Genomic DNA, 21,570 nt, shown 5'->3' on the forward strand with positions numbered 1-21,570 from the left:
ACGTGAGCAAATGAATGCCCTAATCATTAACGCTATATATATATATATATATATATATATATATATATATATATATATATATATATAGAGAGAGAGAGAGAGAGAGAGAGAGAGAGAGAGTCTTATAGGGTTATAGGGGAGGATAAACACCTAGGTGGATTGTGGACCGACTGCCGCGATCATACTGGAGAAGAACAGAATTTGGACATTGGTAATGGGAAAGGTCCCAGTGTTACTCATATGTGTGAGGAGTTCCAGACTTGTCCATTGTTAAAGAGGTCGTCCTGATGTTCCTTGTGTTGGTGAAGTTCGCTAAACTTTTCTCATATTAAGGAAGAAATGTCTCGACGTACCTCATATTGGCGAGAGAGAGAGAGAGAGAGAGAGAGAGAGAGAGAGAGAGAGAGAGAGAGAGAGAGAGAGAGAGAGAGAGGTTTAAGTTTCCTCGTGTTGAGGAGGACGTCCAAGGGTTTCTTTCGTTGGTGAGGATGGCTAAACTTGCCTCCTGTCGAGGCGAACGTCTTGGCGTTCCCCCAGTGTTGGTCAGGATGAGCAAGATATCCACATGGTAAGGAGACGGTCCAGACACCGTTCATTTTGCTGAGGGAGGCCTGAATTATTATCGTCCTATGTTCCTCATGCTGGCGAGGAGGACAAGGCTTTTATCACTTAAAGGGGAACGATGTGAGGCTTCTCTATTAAAGAGACCATGACAGTCCTCGTGTCGGTAAAGAAACATCCGGGTATTTGCATTGTAACGAAGTAGACAGAGCTCCTCACACTGGTGAGGAAGATCTTGAATACACTGCTGTGGTCAAGATCAGTGGCTGTTTCTTAGTTTGGTACTATTAAAGAGAAGTCTTTGACCTTCCTCCTTTTGGTACGGAAAACCTAATATTTCTCCAGATTGCTTACGTAGACATAGCATTTCTCATTCTTATACGTACAACTAGGGTAGGTATCTCCCCACGCACTATTAGACTAGGAAGCTACCCTTACACCACTGAACTAGGTACCTAACCTTACACCACTAGACCAGGGATCTATCCTTGTGCCACTTGACCAAATACCTCTCCTCACACCACCAGACTATGTGCCTCTCCTTACACCATTGGACTGTATAACTACCCTAAGCCCATTCGCCTACATACCTCTCTCTACATCACTAGAATACGTATGTATGGACCAAATACTTGGAATGGTTATATAGAATAAATCCTGTATAGCACCTAGTGTAAATACATTTCCGTGACGAAGAGAGACATTCGAGTCGTAAGTGTTGGATAACAATAGCTCTGGCGGTGATAAGTTACCGGGAAAGGTATGAGAATTCATCCGGCAATATCTGTATACCATATTCTATAGGAACGTGTCGTCATTTTTTTTTTTCCACAGTACAGAGAAAACCCCTTGTGTACCATCATAAGGTATAGGATGATAGTCGTACATATCAGCCGAAACGACGTGCAGTGACATACATATTCTTAATATCATGTGTGTAAAATGAACACACACACACACACACACACACACACACACACACACACACACACCAATGGAGTGATTGCAGCATAGCACAATGAAGCTGCGAGAACCGCCCCAGAAACATTGTTTCTCTGAGTTGTTGATGTTGGAAGTTGCACAAACACCACCTTTGAACCGGACTCTCGTGTGTGATTATAGTTGGATATGAGAAAGGGGCTAGTGGGAACATCATCAGACAGTTGGGTCTCAGAGAGAAGTAAGATATATGCAGAGGTGCTAGAAAGATGATGATGTTCAACAGAAAAGAGGTTACTAGAGAGAGACCACAAATGTTGGTTTAGTGAATAGGAAAATAGACAGGTTCATTATTGAGGGAAGGGCCATGCTTGGGTCTGGTACTACCACTGCTGGACACCTCCCTCTCATTGGCAGCAGAGGCAGGCGGGAACCTGGATATTCTTAGCACCCGATGATGCCGAAGACGTAGGTTTGTTGGACTCTAGCATGATCATCGTAAAGAACGATTGTGCCTATATTAATATTTGCATACCATATAATACACACACATTTTCACACACGTATGTAGGAATGCCAGTCTGCATGTAAGAAGCAAGATATAGATATTTTATTATCGTTCCTGAATCACAGGAACCTGACAGCTGAGGAAAGATGTGCTGGAAGAATCATTGCATTATGACTGATATCCTCACTTCAACCTGCTTCCTGTCTGCGGTTATGACCTGACACCGTCAAAGGTCATGATCCTAACCATTGCTAGACCTGGCTCAGCTGCTTCAGTAAGCTTCTCCCGTCAGCTTTAAGCTGGAGTGGGAGCCTTCCCTGAGAGTCCTCACCCACCCATTTTCGACCTACGAGATCACTTCTCCGTTTTCTTAAACCTGTGTATAATATCAATTTCATTTCTCTTGTCGTTCTCACTACTTCAGGGCGTCATCTTTTATTTGCACCTTCAGCACCGGGAGTCGTATTCCGTAATTTCTCCTCCCCATCTGCACCCGAAGATATTCCGTTCGATTCTCAAACGCCACCGGGTCTGTGTCCTGTCAGCTTAGCACTTCCATAGCCTGAGCGTTTCGATCGTGTGGGTTTGACATCCGTCAAGCCATCGCCTTCAAGAACAGTGAAGATCTCGCTTGACCCAAGTATCTACTCTCTCCCTTCCCTCTGAGGTTCATTCCATCCACTGATATTGCCTCACATTCACGTGTATAAACCCGGTGCAGTCTCCAGAAACACCGACGTAAAGAGAAAAGTATTTGACTCTGTGACCCCAAGACGCACTCCGATGTTGGAAAATGCCACGTCTTGTGTTCAGGGTCCTGCCCTCACGCCGCCACTCTCGTCTCACTAGACATCCTGGGTAGGCTGCCGCTCTTACTTACACCACCGACGCTTCAAAACTGAGACTTTAGTTCCTCTCACCGGGTCATACCTTACCACACGTTCCCCCTGTTCCAGTATCTACAAAATGGTAGTGATAGCGAAGCGACGTGAAAGCTCCTTATCTCGCATAATCTTCCACCCACGATCGTTATTCTGCTTTTGGCTGGGTCCTTCATCTCCTCGTTATGAGGGTTTTCTCTCCTCATCACTTCTTTCTCCATGATTCTTTCTACCTCCTTTCTGCGATCTAGTTCCCTCAACCTTTCTCCAGTTTCTTTTTTATCTTTATTGTCTTATTACGTCTGCCACATTTATTATCCCTAATACTGTCTCTGTCATCTTCTCCTTTTCTTTCTTTCTCCCTCTGTCATTCTTTTTCACTAAATCCCTCTTTCTCTCTGCCATTCTCTCCCGCTAAAGCCGATTTACCTCGTTTTATTCTTCTCCTGTTACTGCTTGTCTTTCATCCTAACTTGCACATACTTCCCAGTCGTTGGTTCCCGCCCGTTCATCTCCCTCATCCTTGCTCCTACATATCTTCAACAGTCGACCGATCCCACCTGGACGATAACGTCATCACTTTTCTCAACATATTCCAGGGATCATTTACGAGCTGCATTATCTGGCTAAGCTCAGAATGGACGCGTCTATTACGATGAATTATTCCTGCCTGCAAAGTTTTCCGAAGGCAACACAATCCACCCTCAGGCTACACAACACAAGTTTAAGAACCAGAGGGTTATGATAATAAACCCGTGCTGCAACACAAGCGTCTGGACATCTCGGGGATTAGATACGGATGAAGAGTTCTCTTGTGAAATGTCTCCCTCGTCTCCTGAGTTGGAATATAGAAAACAAGAGAAAATGCTTCTGGAACTTGCGGCTGTGCCTTACTTTTGTCTCCATCCCGCCTACCGTCATTTCCCTAGACAACAGTAGTGGGTTCGTGTACGGATATGCTCTTACCCCTTGTTAAGAAACGGTAGATGAGATTATGTAGGGTGATGCCTTCAGGCACAATAGTTGACCATCGAGTGATACATGGGAATAGGGGAATTCAGTGATCAAAACAACGTCATCTGTTTGGTGTTACTCTTCAACATTTCTACTAAACGGAGTAATTCTGAGCCTCCGCACTCATAGATAAAGAATACAGGAAGCAGCGGACCATTGGGTCATTTCGAGGATGTTTGTAATAGCAGGAAGTGATCAGAACATTGAGATGAGCGTGGTGAGGCCAGAAAGGCAAACAGATGTCTTTGACAAGAAGGATTCATTCATTGTCCTGTAACTGAAAGAAAAGAAATCCTAAAGGAAAATTCTCTGTCCACACACACACACACACACACACACACACACACACACACACACACACACACAGGCACACATACACATACACTCATACTAGAGACGAGTGAGAATATAAAGCAGAGAGCAGTAGCAAAATAGGAGACAAATAAAAAGAAATGCAACATAACGCCCAACGTAGTGAAACAGACTTCCGGAGACACTGAAACACAGGTGCACAAGGATTTACAGATTGAAGTAGTAGAGGGAGTAATACGCAGTGACAGATATATAACAAAAAGGGGAAATACTGTCTATGAGATCAAAGGTTTAAGATGATTGCAGACTATATTCATGATCAGTGTGCTTGATGGAGAAAAAAGAGAAATGTAGATAATGCCAGAGACAGAGAGATAGATTAACAAAGCACTGAATGATTGAACGGGCGAGTGTGTGGCACCTAAAGTATAAAAATGAGTGAAGCAGGAGACAGATAGACGTAAAATATTTTGATCAGATTTGGACTGGCAGAAGATCACATTTCAGACAAAGGAAAACGGGTGGAAGAGCAAGCAATGTTAAAAAGACTACTAAAAAGCGACAGACGTGTCAAACGCAGTGTCTTTTTTCAAGTTGAGAAGAATTAGATACAGTCGAGATATAATGGGGCGACCAGCAGTTGGAGTTCTGTGATCAGGAGGTATTTAAGCAGGCCAAGAAAGTCAGGTATTCATTGATGTCATTGTCAAAGGAGATACGCCAAGAGAGGAGAGAGACCGAAATGCAAAGGATACAGTCAAAGGGCGAAAAAAAGAAGAAAAAAGTGAGACATCAAATGTGGCAAACATCAAAAGAGGCAAGAGGATGGAACAGTCCTTACTTGTACCGCAGAGGGTCCAGGAATGTCAAGTGATGAAAATGTTAGACTGAAAGTAATGTATACTAATGCAGATGGGCTTGTAGTAACCTCTTAAATTTCTCGCGATAAAACGAATTTTCTCTTCATATTTTTGTTTTACAATAATTCGTTTCCCGCTTTTCAGCATCAAGACGACTTAATTCGACCTTTTAATACATAAACGAAATGAATATACATAGATTTATCCTCTACTCTGCCCTGGAAACCCCAGGGGGAGGGAGGAGAATTGGCCTTCTTGATTTGAAAGAGCCTTTAGTTTCAGTAAATACGGTGTGATACCCGATTCATACAAGACAAAATGGGAAAAGAAGGTGCAGGGAAGGCGTGAATAATGGTGTTGGTCATGTAAAGTCCTCAGGACCTCAAGCAACGCACAGTTGGAAAGAGCGAGGAGAGAGAGAGCAGGATGGTGCAAGAGGCATTGAAATATGCACTTCTCGGAGATGATGAAGTATTGGTAATGTGGGGAGTTCAGTCATAAGAATAAAGACCGTGAAAATTTGGATTCTCGTGGTGACAGAGTCATGGAGTTCTTAGGGCGTATGTGGGAGAATATTCTTCTACAGCAAATCACTGAGCACACAAGGATCAGAGGGACTGATACTCCATCATCACTCGGTCTTATCATCACACATGGTAGAAGGGAAACCGAGGATGTCGTAGACGATCGACAAGTTGGGTGAATTGATCCTATCAAGCTTGAGTTGTTTGATCATACCGTAAGTGATGACATGAAAAGAAGATTGATGAAACCATACTCAAGAAAAAATATAGAAATATGAACTGGGGAATGAGAGTCTGTAGCCAGAAACCAGGGCATTGTGGTGGAAGGTTGGGTGAAGCTGACAGGAAAGGAGCTGGAACCTGAGTATCTTTAGATTCAAGTATAGAAGGAAGGATAGAAAGCGTTTTCTCAGGTTGCATCAAGATTGGTGCTGAAGTAGCCATCGCTGACCGGTACCTGCCGAATCCTTAGTCGTTTTCAGTCCAGGAGAGGCCACGGGGAGCATGTTTACAAGGTTCTGTGGACGTTTGCACGTATATCACTTTCCCTATAGCTACCGGATTTGCGGGAAGACGGACCCAGTTGAAAACGAGCCCAATTAGAACGGCCCCACTCTGACCAAATTGGCCCTACTTTGTAATCAAATGAGCTCCAACCAGAATGGCCCCAGTCTAACCGTAACGTCCTTACTCAGTGACCAAAATGGCTCCAACTAGAGTGACACCACTCTAACCATAACGGCTTGACTCTATGACCAAAACTGCCCCATGTAGAGAGGCCCCACTCTACTTAAAACGGCCTTACCCTGTGACCAAAATCTCCCCAACTAGAACGATCCCACTCTCACCAAAACGGTCCTACCCTGTGACAAAAATGGCCCCACTACAACGGCCCTACTTTAAGCAAAATGTTCCTACTATCTTACCAAAACACCCTCAATCAGAACGGGTCCACTTTAAACAAAAATCGACCCCATCCAGAACAGCCCCATTCTACCCAAAATAGTCCTACTTTATGACTTAAAAAAAAGGCTCGAACTAGAACAGCCCCACTATGATAATATCTACCTTAGTATGTGACCAAAACAGCGTCTTCCAGGACGGACCCAATTAATCAAAACGGCCCCAGTATGTATGTGAGGAATTTCAACTGTTGATAGTGAATTCCTGTGGACATTGTACACATTAAACAGCATACAGCAAGTACCCTTGGAAGACGCATTATCATTCACTGATCGAGGGAGCACCTTAGTAGCACCAGTGCTGCTGGCAGCACGCTATGACCTTCACTATGGACGAGAGAGAGAGAAAAAAAAGAACGCCAGTTATGGCATGACACAAGTCCTGGAAGCAATCCACCTAACTCAAGAGTTCCAGCCATCAGTACACAATCGAACACGGTGGCCATAGTCCCACGATTTATTGGTGTTGGTCTGCCAGTGAGACGGCGCGTAAACCAGTCTCCTGTAACGTGACCTATACTCTTAAAGCACTGATCCTTCTCCATATAGATGGAAGGAGTATCCCTGAAAGAAATCAGTGAGAAATAGGCTACAGATTGAGGTCATATCACCTGAACCTTGACATATATCCAGCCCTTCCCTTGACGAATTTCTGTTTCCACTCCTTTCCTTTACCATACACACACACACACACACACACACACACACACACACACACACACACACACACACACACACACACACCCGAGCTATCTTATAACGTCAATGTGTGACTGACATTACAGTTCCAACCCTACCTCCTTACGATATAGACTATGAATGCAGTGTTCTCAACAGTATATTGAACAGGGAAGGTTCTCTGTTTCCCTGTGTTGGTGTTGAGCGTTTGTAGTTGTTAGGCAGCCAGTGATTGTTCTGAGGGTTCTATGTTGTGTAGTTTGCAGCTTTGTTAAGTCTGTTTTTGAGAGAGGGTGGAAAGCCAAGCAAGTTAGGCGTGGTTTACCGTGGAGTGGATGAATTGTGTGTAGAGGATGCTAAGAAATTCTTTTTCTTGTCCAAATCTTATGCCATTTTGTGTTCTGAGGACATATAGTTTGAGTGTTGCATTTATGCATTTTTTTTTCGTCTGGGATGGAATGTTACGTGCAGTGTGTTTCTCACATGGTTGCTGTTATGTTGGGTGGGAGTACCTGGCCATGAGATGTGATTGAAGGGTGTAAGTTGAATTCGTATTCGTCTGGGGTTTAAGGTGTAGATGAACATTTTCTTGCAGACATTCTGTTCTTGCAGAGCCAATGCTCTACTCCGGTGATGTGATGCCGCATGTTTGTTGTTACTGCGGTGCCAGTGTTGTGATGTGATTGTGAGGTTATCTGCTTATGAAAGGACCTAGTAGAGAGGGCCTGTACCCTGTGGTCTGCTGGAGGTAATTGGAGTTCGTGAAGAGACTGAAGAGGGCTGGAGAAAGAATTGCTCCTTGGGGAACTCCATTATAAAGCTTCAGGGTTTTAGAGGTGAATCCACTGTGGGTGACTCTGGCATGGCGGCCGACTATGAAACTGGATAACCTCTTTTTGTCATTGTTTTGAAAGTTGACGTCAAGGATCTTTAGTGTCAAGATATGTTGGGGGTAAGGTGTCAAATGCTTTTTTTGATGTCTATTGCCACCTAGAATTGTACAGGACTGGGGTTGTGGTTGATTGATACCATTTAGAATACGTTTGTAAAGTCACTATCTATTACGATGTTTGAGTGGCTGGGTCTGAAACCATATTGTGTAAGCGTGGAATATATATTTGCCTTGATTCTGTTGTGGATCAGTATTTCTCAGAATTTTGGACGCTGGAGACAGTGATACAAGGCGGTAGAAGCCTTGTGGTGTGGTGTGGAGGGTTCTAGGACTGGTATTATGTTAGCAAGCTTCCAGATGTTAGGGATTTTACCGTGTAGCCATGAGTAGTTGAAGAGATCTGGGTCACAACTGGACCAAAGTGTTTTATGTGACGCATGATTATTCTGGCAATATCTTTCCTACCTACTCCTGTGCTTATAATGATAATGGACAAACTATACCGAGAGTATGTCGGAAAACAGCCAGAACTTATTTCCTATTTATTTGTTCCCTCTTTAGAGCGACATCCTCATACATACGTGACAGTAACTCATTATTATGTAGTGCCAGCTATGGATAAGGTTGGTAACCTGTCAGTAGGATATAGTGTATGTCTTCTGTGCGGTGAGATGTAACCATTTCTATGTGATGGAACAGAAGATTACCGTACTAGGATGGAGCTATTTTGTTTATGTTGAAATATGGGACACCTCTATATGATGGTTCCCCTGTGGATTATCAAGGCCACATTTCCAGCATACTATAACTCCTGTTTTCACATTAGGCCTACGTTAAAGTGGTGGTCTCCTTGTATCCACTAGGTTTACCGCTACATATTCATACGATGGTTTTTCGGATTACAACACAACTTTATCATTGTAATGACCACTGTAATAGCATGGATGCAGAAGGCTGTCGTGGCTGTAGTAGTGACACTGAGGGTGTGATAGTGGTAGATACGGTAACAACGAAGCCAAGGTTCTTATACCAGTTGGTGAAGGGAGACGAAGGCTGCAGCAGCAGTGGCGTTGGTGATGATGGTAGCAGTAATAGCAGTGGTAGGCTGAGAGAAGGTTCCTGCCTGGCCAAGTGAAGCTAGCGACCTGCCTTGACGTTGGTGATGGTGATGGTGGATGTGGTGGTGGTGGTGGAAGTGCTTCTTATGACGGTGAGCAGATTAGAATGTTTCTGACCTCGAGCCTAGTTAGAATGAGGAAGGGGTCTTGAGGGACACTGAGGTCCTTGGTAGCGATGGTCTCATGGTCGCACAAGGAAGGCGATAGGAGATGTGGTCGTCGTGATACAGGTAGTGATGATAGCGATCATGGTGATATTACTGGTGTAGATCATGGCGACAGTGATGATAGGTATTGTCATGATGCTAAAGGTCGTGATGATAGTGGCACAGTTAAGAATGGTGAGTTTGTAGCATCTGTTTGAAGAGGGTGATGGTCGGTGATGGACTGGAGATGGTGATGGTGAGAGAGATGCTGAAATGCTGATGATGATAATGATGATGATAAAGATGGCATGACGATGTTCACGGTGATATTGGTAGGGTTATGGAGGTTATAACGTAGGTCATGAAACCGGTGGTGATAGTGGTTGTGTTGGTTGTAAGAATTGGGTGATGATGATGATGATGATGACGTGATAAGTGCTGATGGTTGTTGATGATAACTGTGGTGTGGATAATAGTAAGGGCAGTGGCTGTACTGGCGATGATGGTGTTGTGATGGAGGTGGAGACGTGTGTTGGTCAAACCATATCTTACCTTAATATTTTACATACATTTCTTACAGCGGTGTTGATGATGATGATGGCACTGCCAGTGATGATGATGGCACTGCCAGTGATGATGATGGCACAGCCAGTGATGATGATGGCACAGCCAGTGATGATGATGGCACTGCCAGTGATGATGATAGCACTGCCAGTGATGATGATGGCAAGGCTAGTGATGATGATGGCACTGCCAGTGATGATGGTGGCACTGCCAGTGATGATGATGGCACAGCTAGTGATGATGATGGCACTGCCAGTGATGATGATGGCACTGCCAGTGATGATGATGGCACAGCCAGTGATGATGATGGCACTGCCAGTGATGATGATGGCACTGCCAGTGATGATGATGGCACTGCCAGTGATGAGTTGTTAATGATGCTGGTGATGTTCTCAGTGGCAGTGGTCGAGCTCCTTTCTCGGAGCTCGAAATAATCCCCTCCTGTACTATTACTTTAAAAAAAAGAAGAGAAAGGAAAGCGGAATGAAAAAAAAAAGCGAGGACACATCTTATCAGGCGACATCAGGCTCGGTCCCCAGTTCCTGGCGCTGCCTCGTTATGGTGGGCAACGGTCTAACAGTCATGAAAGAAAGGTATATACTTGTGTTTGCATAACAGGCTTATTTGCATCTCGTTTTACAATGTACATCATAATTACTTCCCAGCCCAATGACGTGTTCCATTCTTTCAAGTCATCAGTTTATTCAAGGATATTCTTTTAAGATTTGGAAAATTCTTAAAAGTGCTTCACGAATTTTGTAATTCACTTCTACGAGTTGATGATAAGACGACACCCCTAGTTGCAATAGATGCACAGAGTCAGGCAGGTATGCGATGATAAGGACTGATTCATATGGCGGACTCGTTGGTAAACTTCTGATGCTAATTCCTTTTCAAGTTTCTTAAGTTACCATAAGAAGGTTGTGAATCTAAGGTAGTGTAGAATGTTTCCTTTCCATTAAGGAGGACATTATAGAGCCTAGATTTATGCCTGATTTAATATCTTTCTCTCTTAATTCAATGAAAGCAGTAGATATCATAGGGGTACAGGGAAGAATAAGGGAGTGAAAATGTACAGGATGAAGGGAAAAGACAAAAACAAATGCCATAATATACAAGAGGGGAAGGCTGATGTGGGAATCATAAAGAAAAATTATTTACACCAGGGGAGGGAGTTCAGGGAACATGTAATCAATAACATGCTGGCCAAAAAGACTACTGATTCGCCCTTGACTCGTACTTTTACATTTCTTTTTTAGAAACGCGCAAATGCAGTGGTGGTGCAAGAAAGACATACATATAAATCGGTGATGCTTGGAAAGACACAGATGCAGTGGTAATGCAGGGAACAACCCAAAATATTGTGACGATGCAGAGAGATGTCCAGAGGTAGTGGTGATGCAGGGAAAGACCAGTACAGATGTGGTGATGCAGAGAAAGATCGAAATTTGGCAATGATCCACGGGAAGATCTGGCCCTAGGGGTGATACAGGGAAAGGCATAGATACTCTGGAGATACAGATAAAAACACAGATGCAGTGGTTAATCCAGAAGAGCCATGTATATACTGGTGATGCAGTGATGTCCACGGGTGCGGTAGCGTTGCAGGGAGAGACACAAGAGACGATGATGATGATGCAGAGTAAGACACAGATGCAAACCCTGATGCAACGAATAGCATAGATGCATCAGGAAATTAAGAGAGACATGTTTACGAGAAAGACCAAATGTACGGATCTAATACAGGAAAAGCCAGCGGAGCTGATGATGATGATGAAGGTGAACAGTTGAAGAGGCTGGTGGTGATAGGCGAGGTTGGAGACGTACCTGTAGAAGGGTGCTGGCGAGGCCCCGCGGTACCACAGGACGATGATGGCCACGTCGGCCATCCCCCGCGTGGACAGGTCACATGGCACCTCCACCGTCTCGTTGGCTAGCACCGTCAGCTGGGCCAGCACTGGACGAAGACAACAGTGACACTCAGAAACACGTTCTTAATCAATACAGTGCAAATATGAATGAATAACACGTTATCAAACATAAATCATATGTAACACATTTTTTTTTTTAAATCGTTATCATATCACAAAATTGTACACCACTCAATCTGGTGTATACGTTTGAGACTCTGACTTTATATAAAAAGGAAATTGTTAGGTATATACAAATTTTGCTGGCCATACTTCCATCCAAGTACATATAGATATTTCAACAGTGTCTAGTAGACGCAGTGTTTTGGTGATATTACTTGTACTTACGAGACTCCATTCCACACACACACACACACACACACACACACACACACACACCCACACACACACACACACACATACAGTTAATTATACTATTTTAGCGAACCTTGTACTTCTTTACCATTGCATGAGTCAAGGGAAAAGACAGCAATGAATGAAGGCAGGGAATTCATGTAATCCAGACACCCAGACCCAAAGTCAAGTTAAATCTTTTATCAACCACTAAAGTCTTTCATTTTTTTCAATATCTAAATATGATATTTTCAGAAACAAATTCAGATAAAGGAGTTATTCAACACCAGACACTTGTGGGAAGAGCCACAAGAGAAAAAGAAGATGAAGAAATATGGCATGAATCACCAGAGATCAAGAGTTTGGAGAGGTGGTGTGAAATAACTGGAAAAAAAGGGACAGAAGTGAACACAACTAAAGGATACATACAAACCGAGAAATCGAGTTAAAAATCGTGCATAATGCTATGAGATGAGAGAAGAAGTTACGGAAGTTAAAGATATGAACAATTGATATAAAAAAAAGGTTCGGATTAGTTAATGGGATTCAGAAGGTACAGAAACAGAAGAAAAAAGGGAAATTCATTGAAAGGAATTAAGGTCAGAATCTACTGAAAATAGTGGGCATAGAGAGGTAGCAGGAGAAACTTCAGAGGCTGATCTACAGTACAGACACAGAACATGAAGAATGACGCAGCGGAGCAGACACCCGGGGACGTACAAACAGAAGTACACAGGAAAAAGAACAATATATATTCTTATAGATGTCGCAATCGGTGAAAGTTCATGACCTGGGTGATGACCCTTCAAAGAAGTGCTGAGCGTACATGATCAGCGCTTGTTAGGTAAAAGCGGTACGATGTGGGTTGGGGGGGGGGGGGGTGATTAAAGAAAGTCTGAGACACAGAGATTAGCAGTCCAACACCGGAGGATCTAGCTAATAATGACTGGTTGAGGCAAATATTAAAATGACGGGTAAAGCAAGAGACTGAATGACGGAAACCACACATATTATTTTGGGTTTAGATCATACATCAGGTAAAGAAGGCAGGGAAGAGGAAGAGGGAAAACTCCTTAAAAGATTACTGGAGGCTACAGATCTGCCAGATGCAATTCCGATAACAAAAAAAATAAAAATAGGTGATTATAATCAACATGTAAGTTAACGACCCATTATCATTAGGATTGATTTGAAGTCATCTATTCGGGAGGTATTTAGGCAAAGTAAGAAGTATGGAGACAAGGTGGAATTCAGTGTGCTTTTCATCAAAAGTCACAGAGGAGACGACGAGAGAGAGAGAGAGAGAGAGAGAGAGAGAGAGAGAGAGAGAGAGAGAGAGAGAGAGAGAGAGAGAGAGAGAGAAGCCAGGAATACATTCAGAAGGAAAAAAATGAGGGATTCCAAGTTGAGGGAAGAGGGTGGTGGATCACCGCCAGCCCTGAGTCTTTCCACGCGCTCCTGCATCTCATGGCTGAACTACTTCTTGAAGCAGAGGAATGTGGACTATATGCTCCCATGCGTAGTACAGCTTTTTGCCACTGGTAACCTATCACTCCCGGTGCAGCCGCAGACGAAGAAATGGCCTTCCATTCTCTTGGCTGTCATGTGTAATGCATCAAAACCACATCCTAATGTTCAGACAGACACCACACCCCCTCCCGTGGTTTCATCAGGCTTCATCATATGCTCTGGTTCGAGCCATTGACACCACGTCAGGCTCAGCTTTATGCCTCATTGCCCCAGTTCACTCTGTCCGTTGTGGCACCCTCTTCCACGGTCGGGTCCCGAGCTCGCAAAACCTTTTCCACTCCATCCTTCCATCAACAATTCGGTCTCGCCCTTCTCCTTGTCCCCTCCACTTCTGACACATAAATCCGTTTTTTATCACCCTCCCCTCACACATTCTCTCCGTATGTCCAAACCATTTCACCATATTCTTATTCAGCTCTCTCAACCATACTCCTCTTATCACCACACCTCTTGTTTACTATTCTTACCCGATTAACCCTACTCACGTAACATATTGCCATCAAGCATATGATGTTTCTTCGCATTTGTCCTTTTCCGTGCATTATCATCAAGAGCCCCTGCCTCGTAAACATTATTCACCGTCGGGACTACTATACTTTCAACTATGCCCATCTTCGCTCTGACATATAGTGACCTCTCATTGCTTCTAGGACCTTCGCCCCCTCACACACCCTATGACTCACCTCAATTGCCATGGTTACCTTCGCTGCCATATCAACTCCCTGGTATCTAAAAACTTCACTTCCTCCAAGACCTCATCATTCAAACTTGCACCTCAGCTAACGTGCCTCTCTCCATCATACTGTTTGAGGAAGTCAGACGAGCGGAAACGCAAGAGAATAAACTCCTGCTTCACTCTTGTGTTCCATTTCCACCGTAATAACATTCATGATTCTCGTCAACATCTGGTTATATTTCAGCAAATTTTAAGTTATTTTCCTTGATTGATTAATTCTTTTTTGTCCAATTATTTTAATTTGTCCAAAATTTCTTTGCAGGAACAAGGAGACTTGGAAGTGAGGTAAGTGTAAATTACACAATGTTGTGTAGTTCTATATTGTCCATGAGTGTGGTCCCTGGTGTCCTTAGGTGTGTTTGACAGAAACCTTCTTCATACAGTATTTCGTGTACCTCGCTCATTAAGATTCTCTCCTCTTGTATATCTTTCAAGGTAATGGTCAATTAAATCATTCGATGATTCGGGTTAGGTTAGGTGCCGTATATCTTGTCGTAGAGTTGATTGATTGAGCGATGAAGTTACATGGGGGGTATCGACTGGTTTATCGTGTGTTGTGGTGGCCCAGCAGGGATCCATATTTTCGTAGAAATTCTCCAGTAAGAAGCTGTTGAACGTCAACGTGTGTGATGACTGATACTCGAACGCCTGTTGAGGATTTCTGAAACTGAAATGTTAATGGGCTGTAAAAGTCGTAGAGCAAGAACAGCTTTCGTTCATCTGACCGAATGATTTCTTCGTTCATTTCATTTCTTTCATTTCCTTTATTTTCTAAACAACACATGATTCACCTAATATATTACCATGCTTTATTCACATCTACTCTCAAATTTTCCCTTCCAAACACTCTTCCATACGTTTGAATCCTGGTTGCGACAGTCAGTCCCGAGTCAGCCTAGCTGTTCATCATCCCCTAAGGGCTTTTCGACAATTTGTGTACCAGGCTTAGGATAGGGCATATATGTATATCTGTATAGCATAAATGAGATGGCTTTCATCCGGGCCTTCTCGATTAATATAAGAAAATACATGTGTGTGTGTGTGTGTGTGTGTGTGTGTGTGTGTGTGTGTGTGTGTGTGTGTAAGGTACATAGAACCAGTTCGTTTCAGTCTTACTCCTACATGTTTCCAACATTTATTCATAGTTTAGAAACAGCTAAAGATGGGAAAGAAAATGAAATCATTTGCCACGGTGTGACAAAACTCCATATACATCTTCATATGTTAACATTTTACTGTCCTGCTTGTTAGTGATAACTTCATATGTTTAGAGTTTCATCAATGAGATCTTTTCATAATTGCAAAAGTATCTTACTTAAAGGCAGAAATCATATCTTACGTGTCATATGACGATGACTAATGTTACAAGTATTTTCAGTGCACAACAGATCCGTCATATGAATTGATTGCCAGTTCATTTCGGATAATAATGAATGAATCCGATGATCAAATATTAATGAGCTGATTTGATATGAAAAGTGTGAAATGGGAATTTTGGTGCAGTTACTCTGAAATTTATATATCTAATAATTTTCAGGTAATTATTGTAAAATGAGATTTTTGTTAAAGTTACTCTACATATATTCATCTAATGATTTTCAGTTAATTATGTTTAACGTCATGCATCTTGCTGAGTTAATTATGGTGGGAAAAGAAACACAGAATGAAGGAGTTTACTCTCTTACGAAAGTTTTAGCTAGTATGTCTTCCTCAGAGAAAATGATATGAAATCATTACAGTATGTTACAGAACCACCTTGTGGATCACCCCTTCGGTTGCCTGGGAATACATCCTCCTCATTGGCTGCTTGCTTTCGCTAACGCCGCCCTCTTCGCTATACTAACTACCAAATAACGGAGCGACCTTGGCTTGAATCACAAATCCTGTCGCTGTCTCCAGCGTTAGCGAGGCAGCTCAAGGAAACAGACGAAAGAATGGCCCACCCAACCCACATACACATGTATATACATAAACGCCCAAACATTCTCTGGTTGGTTGTGTCGTCTATAGCGGTGTGATCAGCTTCGATCGTCTTTCTTCTTACGTATTATTACATAAACCTTATACACAAAGTTTCTACCACATCTTGCCACTTGGGCAAGCGCTCATGACTAAGTATGTGTGTAATACCAACAAGTTTGAAGTGCGGTGGTTTCTTGCGTCGTCCTTGTGATCATCAGTTCTTGCTCCCACTCCTCATGAAGTTTCACCGCAGTGAGAAACGTAGCAAGCACCGAATTGAATATTGTATACGGCACTCTTCTCACTGGTGTGGGACAGAGTCCCACACCTCTTGCTCATCATCATGTCCCTCAATTTTTTTTTTTGCCTGACACATGAACTGTTCATGAGATATCCACGAGGGAGTATATAACATGTTGCCTGTAGTAATTGTACATCATTCTGTTTGAGGAAGTCAGACGAGCGGAAACGCAAGAGAATAAACTCCTGCTTCACTCTTGTGTTCCATGTCCACCGTAATAACATTCATGATTCTCGTCAACATCTGGTTATATTTCAGCAAATTTTATAGTTATTTTCCTTGATTGATTCAATCTTTTTTGTCCAATTATTTTAATTTGTCCAAAATTTCTTTGCAGGAACAAGGAGACTTGGAAGTGAGGTAAGTGTAAATTACACAATGTTGTGTAGTTCTATATTGTCCATGAGTGTGGTCCCTGGTGTCCTTAGGTGTGTTTGACAGACACCTTCTTCATACAGTATTTCGTGTACCTCGCTCATTAAGATTCTCTCCTCTTGTATATCTTTCAAGGTAATGGTCAATTAAATCATTCGATGATTCGGGTTAGGTTAGGTGCCGTATATCTTGTCGTAGAGTTGATTGATTGAGCGATGAAGTTACATGGGGGGTATCGACTGGTTTATCGTGTGTTGTGGTGGCCCAGCAGGGATCCATATTTTCGTAGAAATTCTCCAGTAAGAAGCTGTTGAACGTCACCGTGTGTGATGACTGATACTCGAACGCCTATTGCGGGTTTCTGAAACTGAAATGTTAATGGGCTGTAAAAGTCGTAGAGCAAGAACAGCTTTCGTTCATCCGACCGAATGATTTCTTCGTTCATTTCATTTCTTGCATTTCCTTTATTTTCTAAACAACACATGATTCACTGGGCCTTGTTTTGCTTAAGGAAAACCATCTTTTTTTTTTTTTTAAGTCTATCGTACCATAATTTAACCATTTTTTTTATTAAGTCTTTCGTACCATATTTTAACCATTTTTTGGTCTATCGTACCATATTCTAACCATCATTTTTTTATGTCTATCGTACCATATATATTATTGTTGTTTGTTCTTCCCAAAATCTGGATTAGCTATTGTGTTTCTAGGTGTTCTTCCTGCTCATATGAGTACTGCTTTAACTGATGGTGAGAAAAAGAATACCACTGAATGAAAATAGAGGAAATTACCAACTCGACACGTGCATCATTTCGTGATGTAATCATCGCCGGTAATCGCGATTTAATGAATGCAGGTTATAGCGATATAAAGATATGATCGTGACATGAATGCAGGTTATAGCGATATAAAGATATGATCGTGACATAATGAATGCAGGTTATAGCGATATAAAGATATGATCGTGACGTAATGAATGCAGGTTATAGCGATATAAAGATATGATCGTGACATAATGAATGCAGGTTATAGCGATATAAAGATATGATCGTGACGTAATGAATGCAGGTTATAGCGATATAAAGATATGATCGTGACATAATGAATGCAGGATATAGCGATATAAAGATATGATCGTGACGTAATGAATGCAGGTTATAGCGATATAAAGATATGATCGTGACATAATGAATGCAGGTTATAGCGATATAAAGATATGATCGTGACATAATGAATGCAGGTTATAGCGATATAAAGATATGATCGTGACATAATGAATGCAGGTTATAGCGATATAAAGATATGATCGTGACGTAATGAATGCAGGTTATAGCGATATAAAGATATGATCGTGACATAATGAATGCAGGTTATAGCGATATAAAGATATGATCGTGACATAATGAATGCAGGTTATAGCGATATAAAGATATGATCGTGACATAAGGAAAGTAGGTTATAGCGATATAAAGATATGATCGTGACGTAATGAATGCAGGTTATAGCGATATAAAGATATGATCGTGACATCATGAATGCAGGTTATAGCGATATAAAGATATGATCGTGACATAATGAATGCAGGTTATAGCGATATAAAGATATGATCGTGACATCATGAATGCAGGTTATAGCGATATAAAGATATGATCGTGACGTAATGAATGCAGGTTATAGCGATATAAAGATATGATCGTGACGTAATGAATGCAGGTTATAGCGATATAAAGATATGATCGTGACATAATGAATGCAGGTTATAGCGATATAAAGATATGATCGTGACATCATGAATGCAGGTTATAGCGATATAAAGATATGATCGTGACGTAATGAATGCAGGTTATAGCGATATAAAGATATGATCGTGACATAATGAATGCAGGTTATAGCGATATAAAGATATGATCGTGACTTAATGAAAGTTGGTGATTGCAATATAATGAAAACAGATCGCAGCTTGATGAATGCAGGTGATATCGCTATGATGAACGCAGGTGATCGCGATTAGAAATGAACTTAGGTGATCTTTTTTTGTCTTTAATCATCCTCTTCCTATGTCTGAACCATTTCAACTCACCATCTTCAGCTCTCTCAACCATGCGCATCTGACTACTTCACTTTTCTATTACCCTATCATAATCTGTCTCATCAACCCTCGTCTTATATTGTCTTCCAGAATGATAGTCCCAGCACATCCACCCTCTCCCGTACTTTCCTTTCCATGATACACGCCACCTCACTTCCATCGTTTGATGGGCAACCTTACCATCAAACGTCCCATCTCTTCCCTCACGGACGGTGACCTTGTCTTTCCACACACACACACACACTCTCCGCTGTACCCCAGGTCCTTTTTCTGTACCCGATAAAATTTACGATATGAAGCGTAGTTACGTCTCAGCTCATGGCATCATAAATCTGTATTTAACATAATCTTCGCAAACTTTTCCTTAACCTTGCAATCTATTTTGATTTCGGTTACCATAACACCTATTTTCGTGCAGAAATTCCGTTTTCTGTTCTATGATAAACTCATCTTTCAGAAAGAAACTATTTGCCTATATTTGCCTTGGTGATCTCAGAAGGGCATGGGGATACTCTGAATTCCTGCTGTTGATTCATTGAGGACCTTGTATATAGCGAGTTGATTTTTTTAGCACTGACTGTAAATCACCCGCGAGCGAGATTAAGGAAGCAGAAGCCTCAGCTAAAATCCCTTCACTGCTTAAAAAGTTTTAGCGTAAGTGATTTTTATGCTGAATTTGCCACTCGAAATTTCAGCATTCGATCGTGATCAATTTACGTTTTTTTTTTTTTTTTTTTTTGATCGCTCTAATCCTGTGTCATTGATCAGACTTTTGTGTTGCCTCGCATGTGTTTATATAAGTATACTGCACTTACGGTAGGATTTCAAGCCACTTATATATTCCTTTCTTTTTCCGTGACGAACAACAACTAGTAAGCGACTGTGAGAGAGAGAGAGAGAGAGAGAGAGAGAGAGAGAGAGAGAGAGAGAGAGAGAGAGAGAGAGAGAGACGTTCTGAACAAGAGCCACCAGGGGATGTCGTTTGCCCACTAATTGACTTTATATATTGTAGCGTTATTTTGGGCGTTCACCCCACAATGTAGGAGGCAAGGCAAAACCCTCCCCCCCCCCCCCTTCACATATGCCAGGAGTGCCTTTAATGACGGCAAAACCCGCAGGCAATATCCAGTCCAATACCTGGAATGGCTGCACCTTCCATTAATGGTACCTGAGAATGAGTGGAGCGGAGAGCCTTTTCTTGTGCTGGATTGTGCTGCTTCTGGCGTCTGGGCCTTGAGTAATGCCCCCACCTCGTCTGTACCTGTAGTGCAGGGTGTGGATGTGTGTGTGTGTGTGTGTGTGTGTGTGTGTGTGTGTGTGTGTATATGTGTGTGTGTGTGTGTGTGTGTGTCTACAAAGGTCTCCGTTGTAGCTAATTCTCATTCACATGTGTACCAAAGTCATCATACACAGGTATAGGACAGTTTGCAGACATCATTCTCTTTGACAGTCTTTGGTGGACAGGAGGGATGTCTGGCAACTGAAGTTCTTGACAGTTTCTGGTAGACAGAATCGATATCTGGTGACGGAAATCCTTGACCGTCTTTGGTGGACACAGACCATGTCTGGTGACTGAAATTCCTGATAATCTCGGGTAAACAGGATCGATGATTGGTAAACCATAGTCAACATGGAGTATACAGTATTTTGTCATGACTCGACCAACACGGCATGCTTTCAGTTGTAACGGATGTGATGATCGGATGACAATAATGCTTCCTTGCATTGCTGTTTCTTTTTTTCATCCGGTTTAAGACATATGTATGGATACAGAAATTATTACAAAATTGCATTTCTTCTACCACACCGAAAATGAAAATGCAAAAAGCAAAAGTGACTATATTGCAGATGGTCTGAAAAGAAGCTTTTGAATTCATCGCAAATGACAATGCAAAAAACAAAACTGACTCTATTGCAGACAGACTGAATAGAAGCTTTTGAATTTATCATCATATGCATCTTACACCTAACCTGTCGTGGAACTGGTTTGATCGAGTGGAAAGATTACTGTATATATGAACCACACTAACTACGTCACTATGATAGATAACGACTCGGTGAACAATGTAGGCAACTGACAAACCACATATTTTTTTTTGCATGTCAGAGTGAATGGTAATGTTGCACCTTTCCTTTACTGAAGCAGTAGTGATCTCCCGATTTGTCGCTAACGATGGCGAATGATTGTTAAGACTTGACAATACCGAACCATCACAACCACCAGGGATGGATAGAACATACATAATTGAGGAGCGTTTAAAGTTACCTTGTCCAGTGAGTAGTTTTGCTTAACTTTGATACTTGAGACAAAATATTGGAAAAGGTCACGGTTCATATATACAAGGATAGACTTT

At 42.1% G+C, this 21,570-nt stretch overlaps 1 protein-coding gene across 1 annotated transcript in view; it reads right to left on the reverse strand.

The window, feature by feature from the left end:
* The window catches only part of LOC139764464 (hemicentin-1-like), a 253,923-nt gene that overhangs the window by 84,182 nt on the left and 148,171 nt on the right, over window positions 1–21,570 (reverse strand). The window contains exon 3 of the mRNA XM_071691018.1: window positions 11,787–11,916. Within this exon, the coding sequence (XP_071547119.1) occupies window positions 11,787–11,916 (130 nt within the window). The remainder of the gene's footprint in view (window positions 1–11,786; window positions 11,917–21,570) is intronic.

Source organism: Panulirus ornatus, chromosome 4 (assembly GCF_036320965.1).
Source record: "Panulirus ornatus isolate Po-2019 chromosome 4, ASM3632096v1, whole genome shotgun sequence".
NCBI classification, from domain to species: Eukaryota; Metazoa; Arthropoda; class Malacostraca; order Decapoda; family Palinuridae; genus Panulirus; species Panulirus ornatus.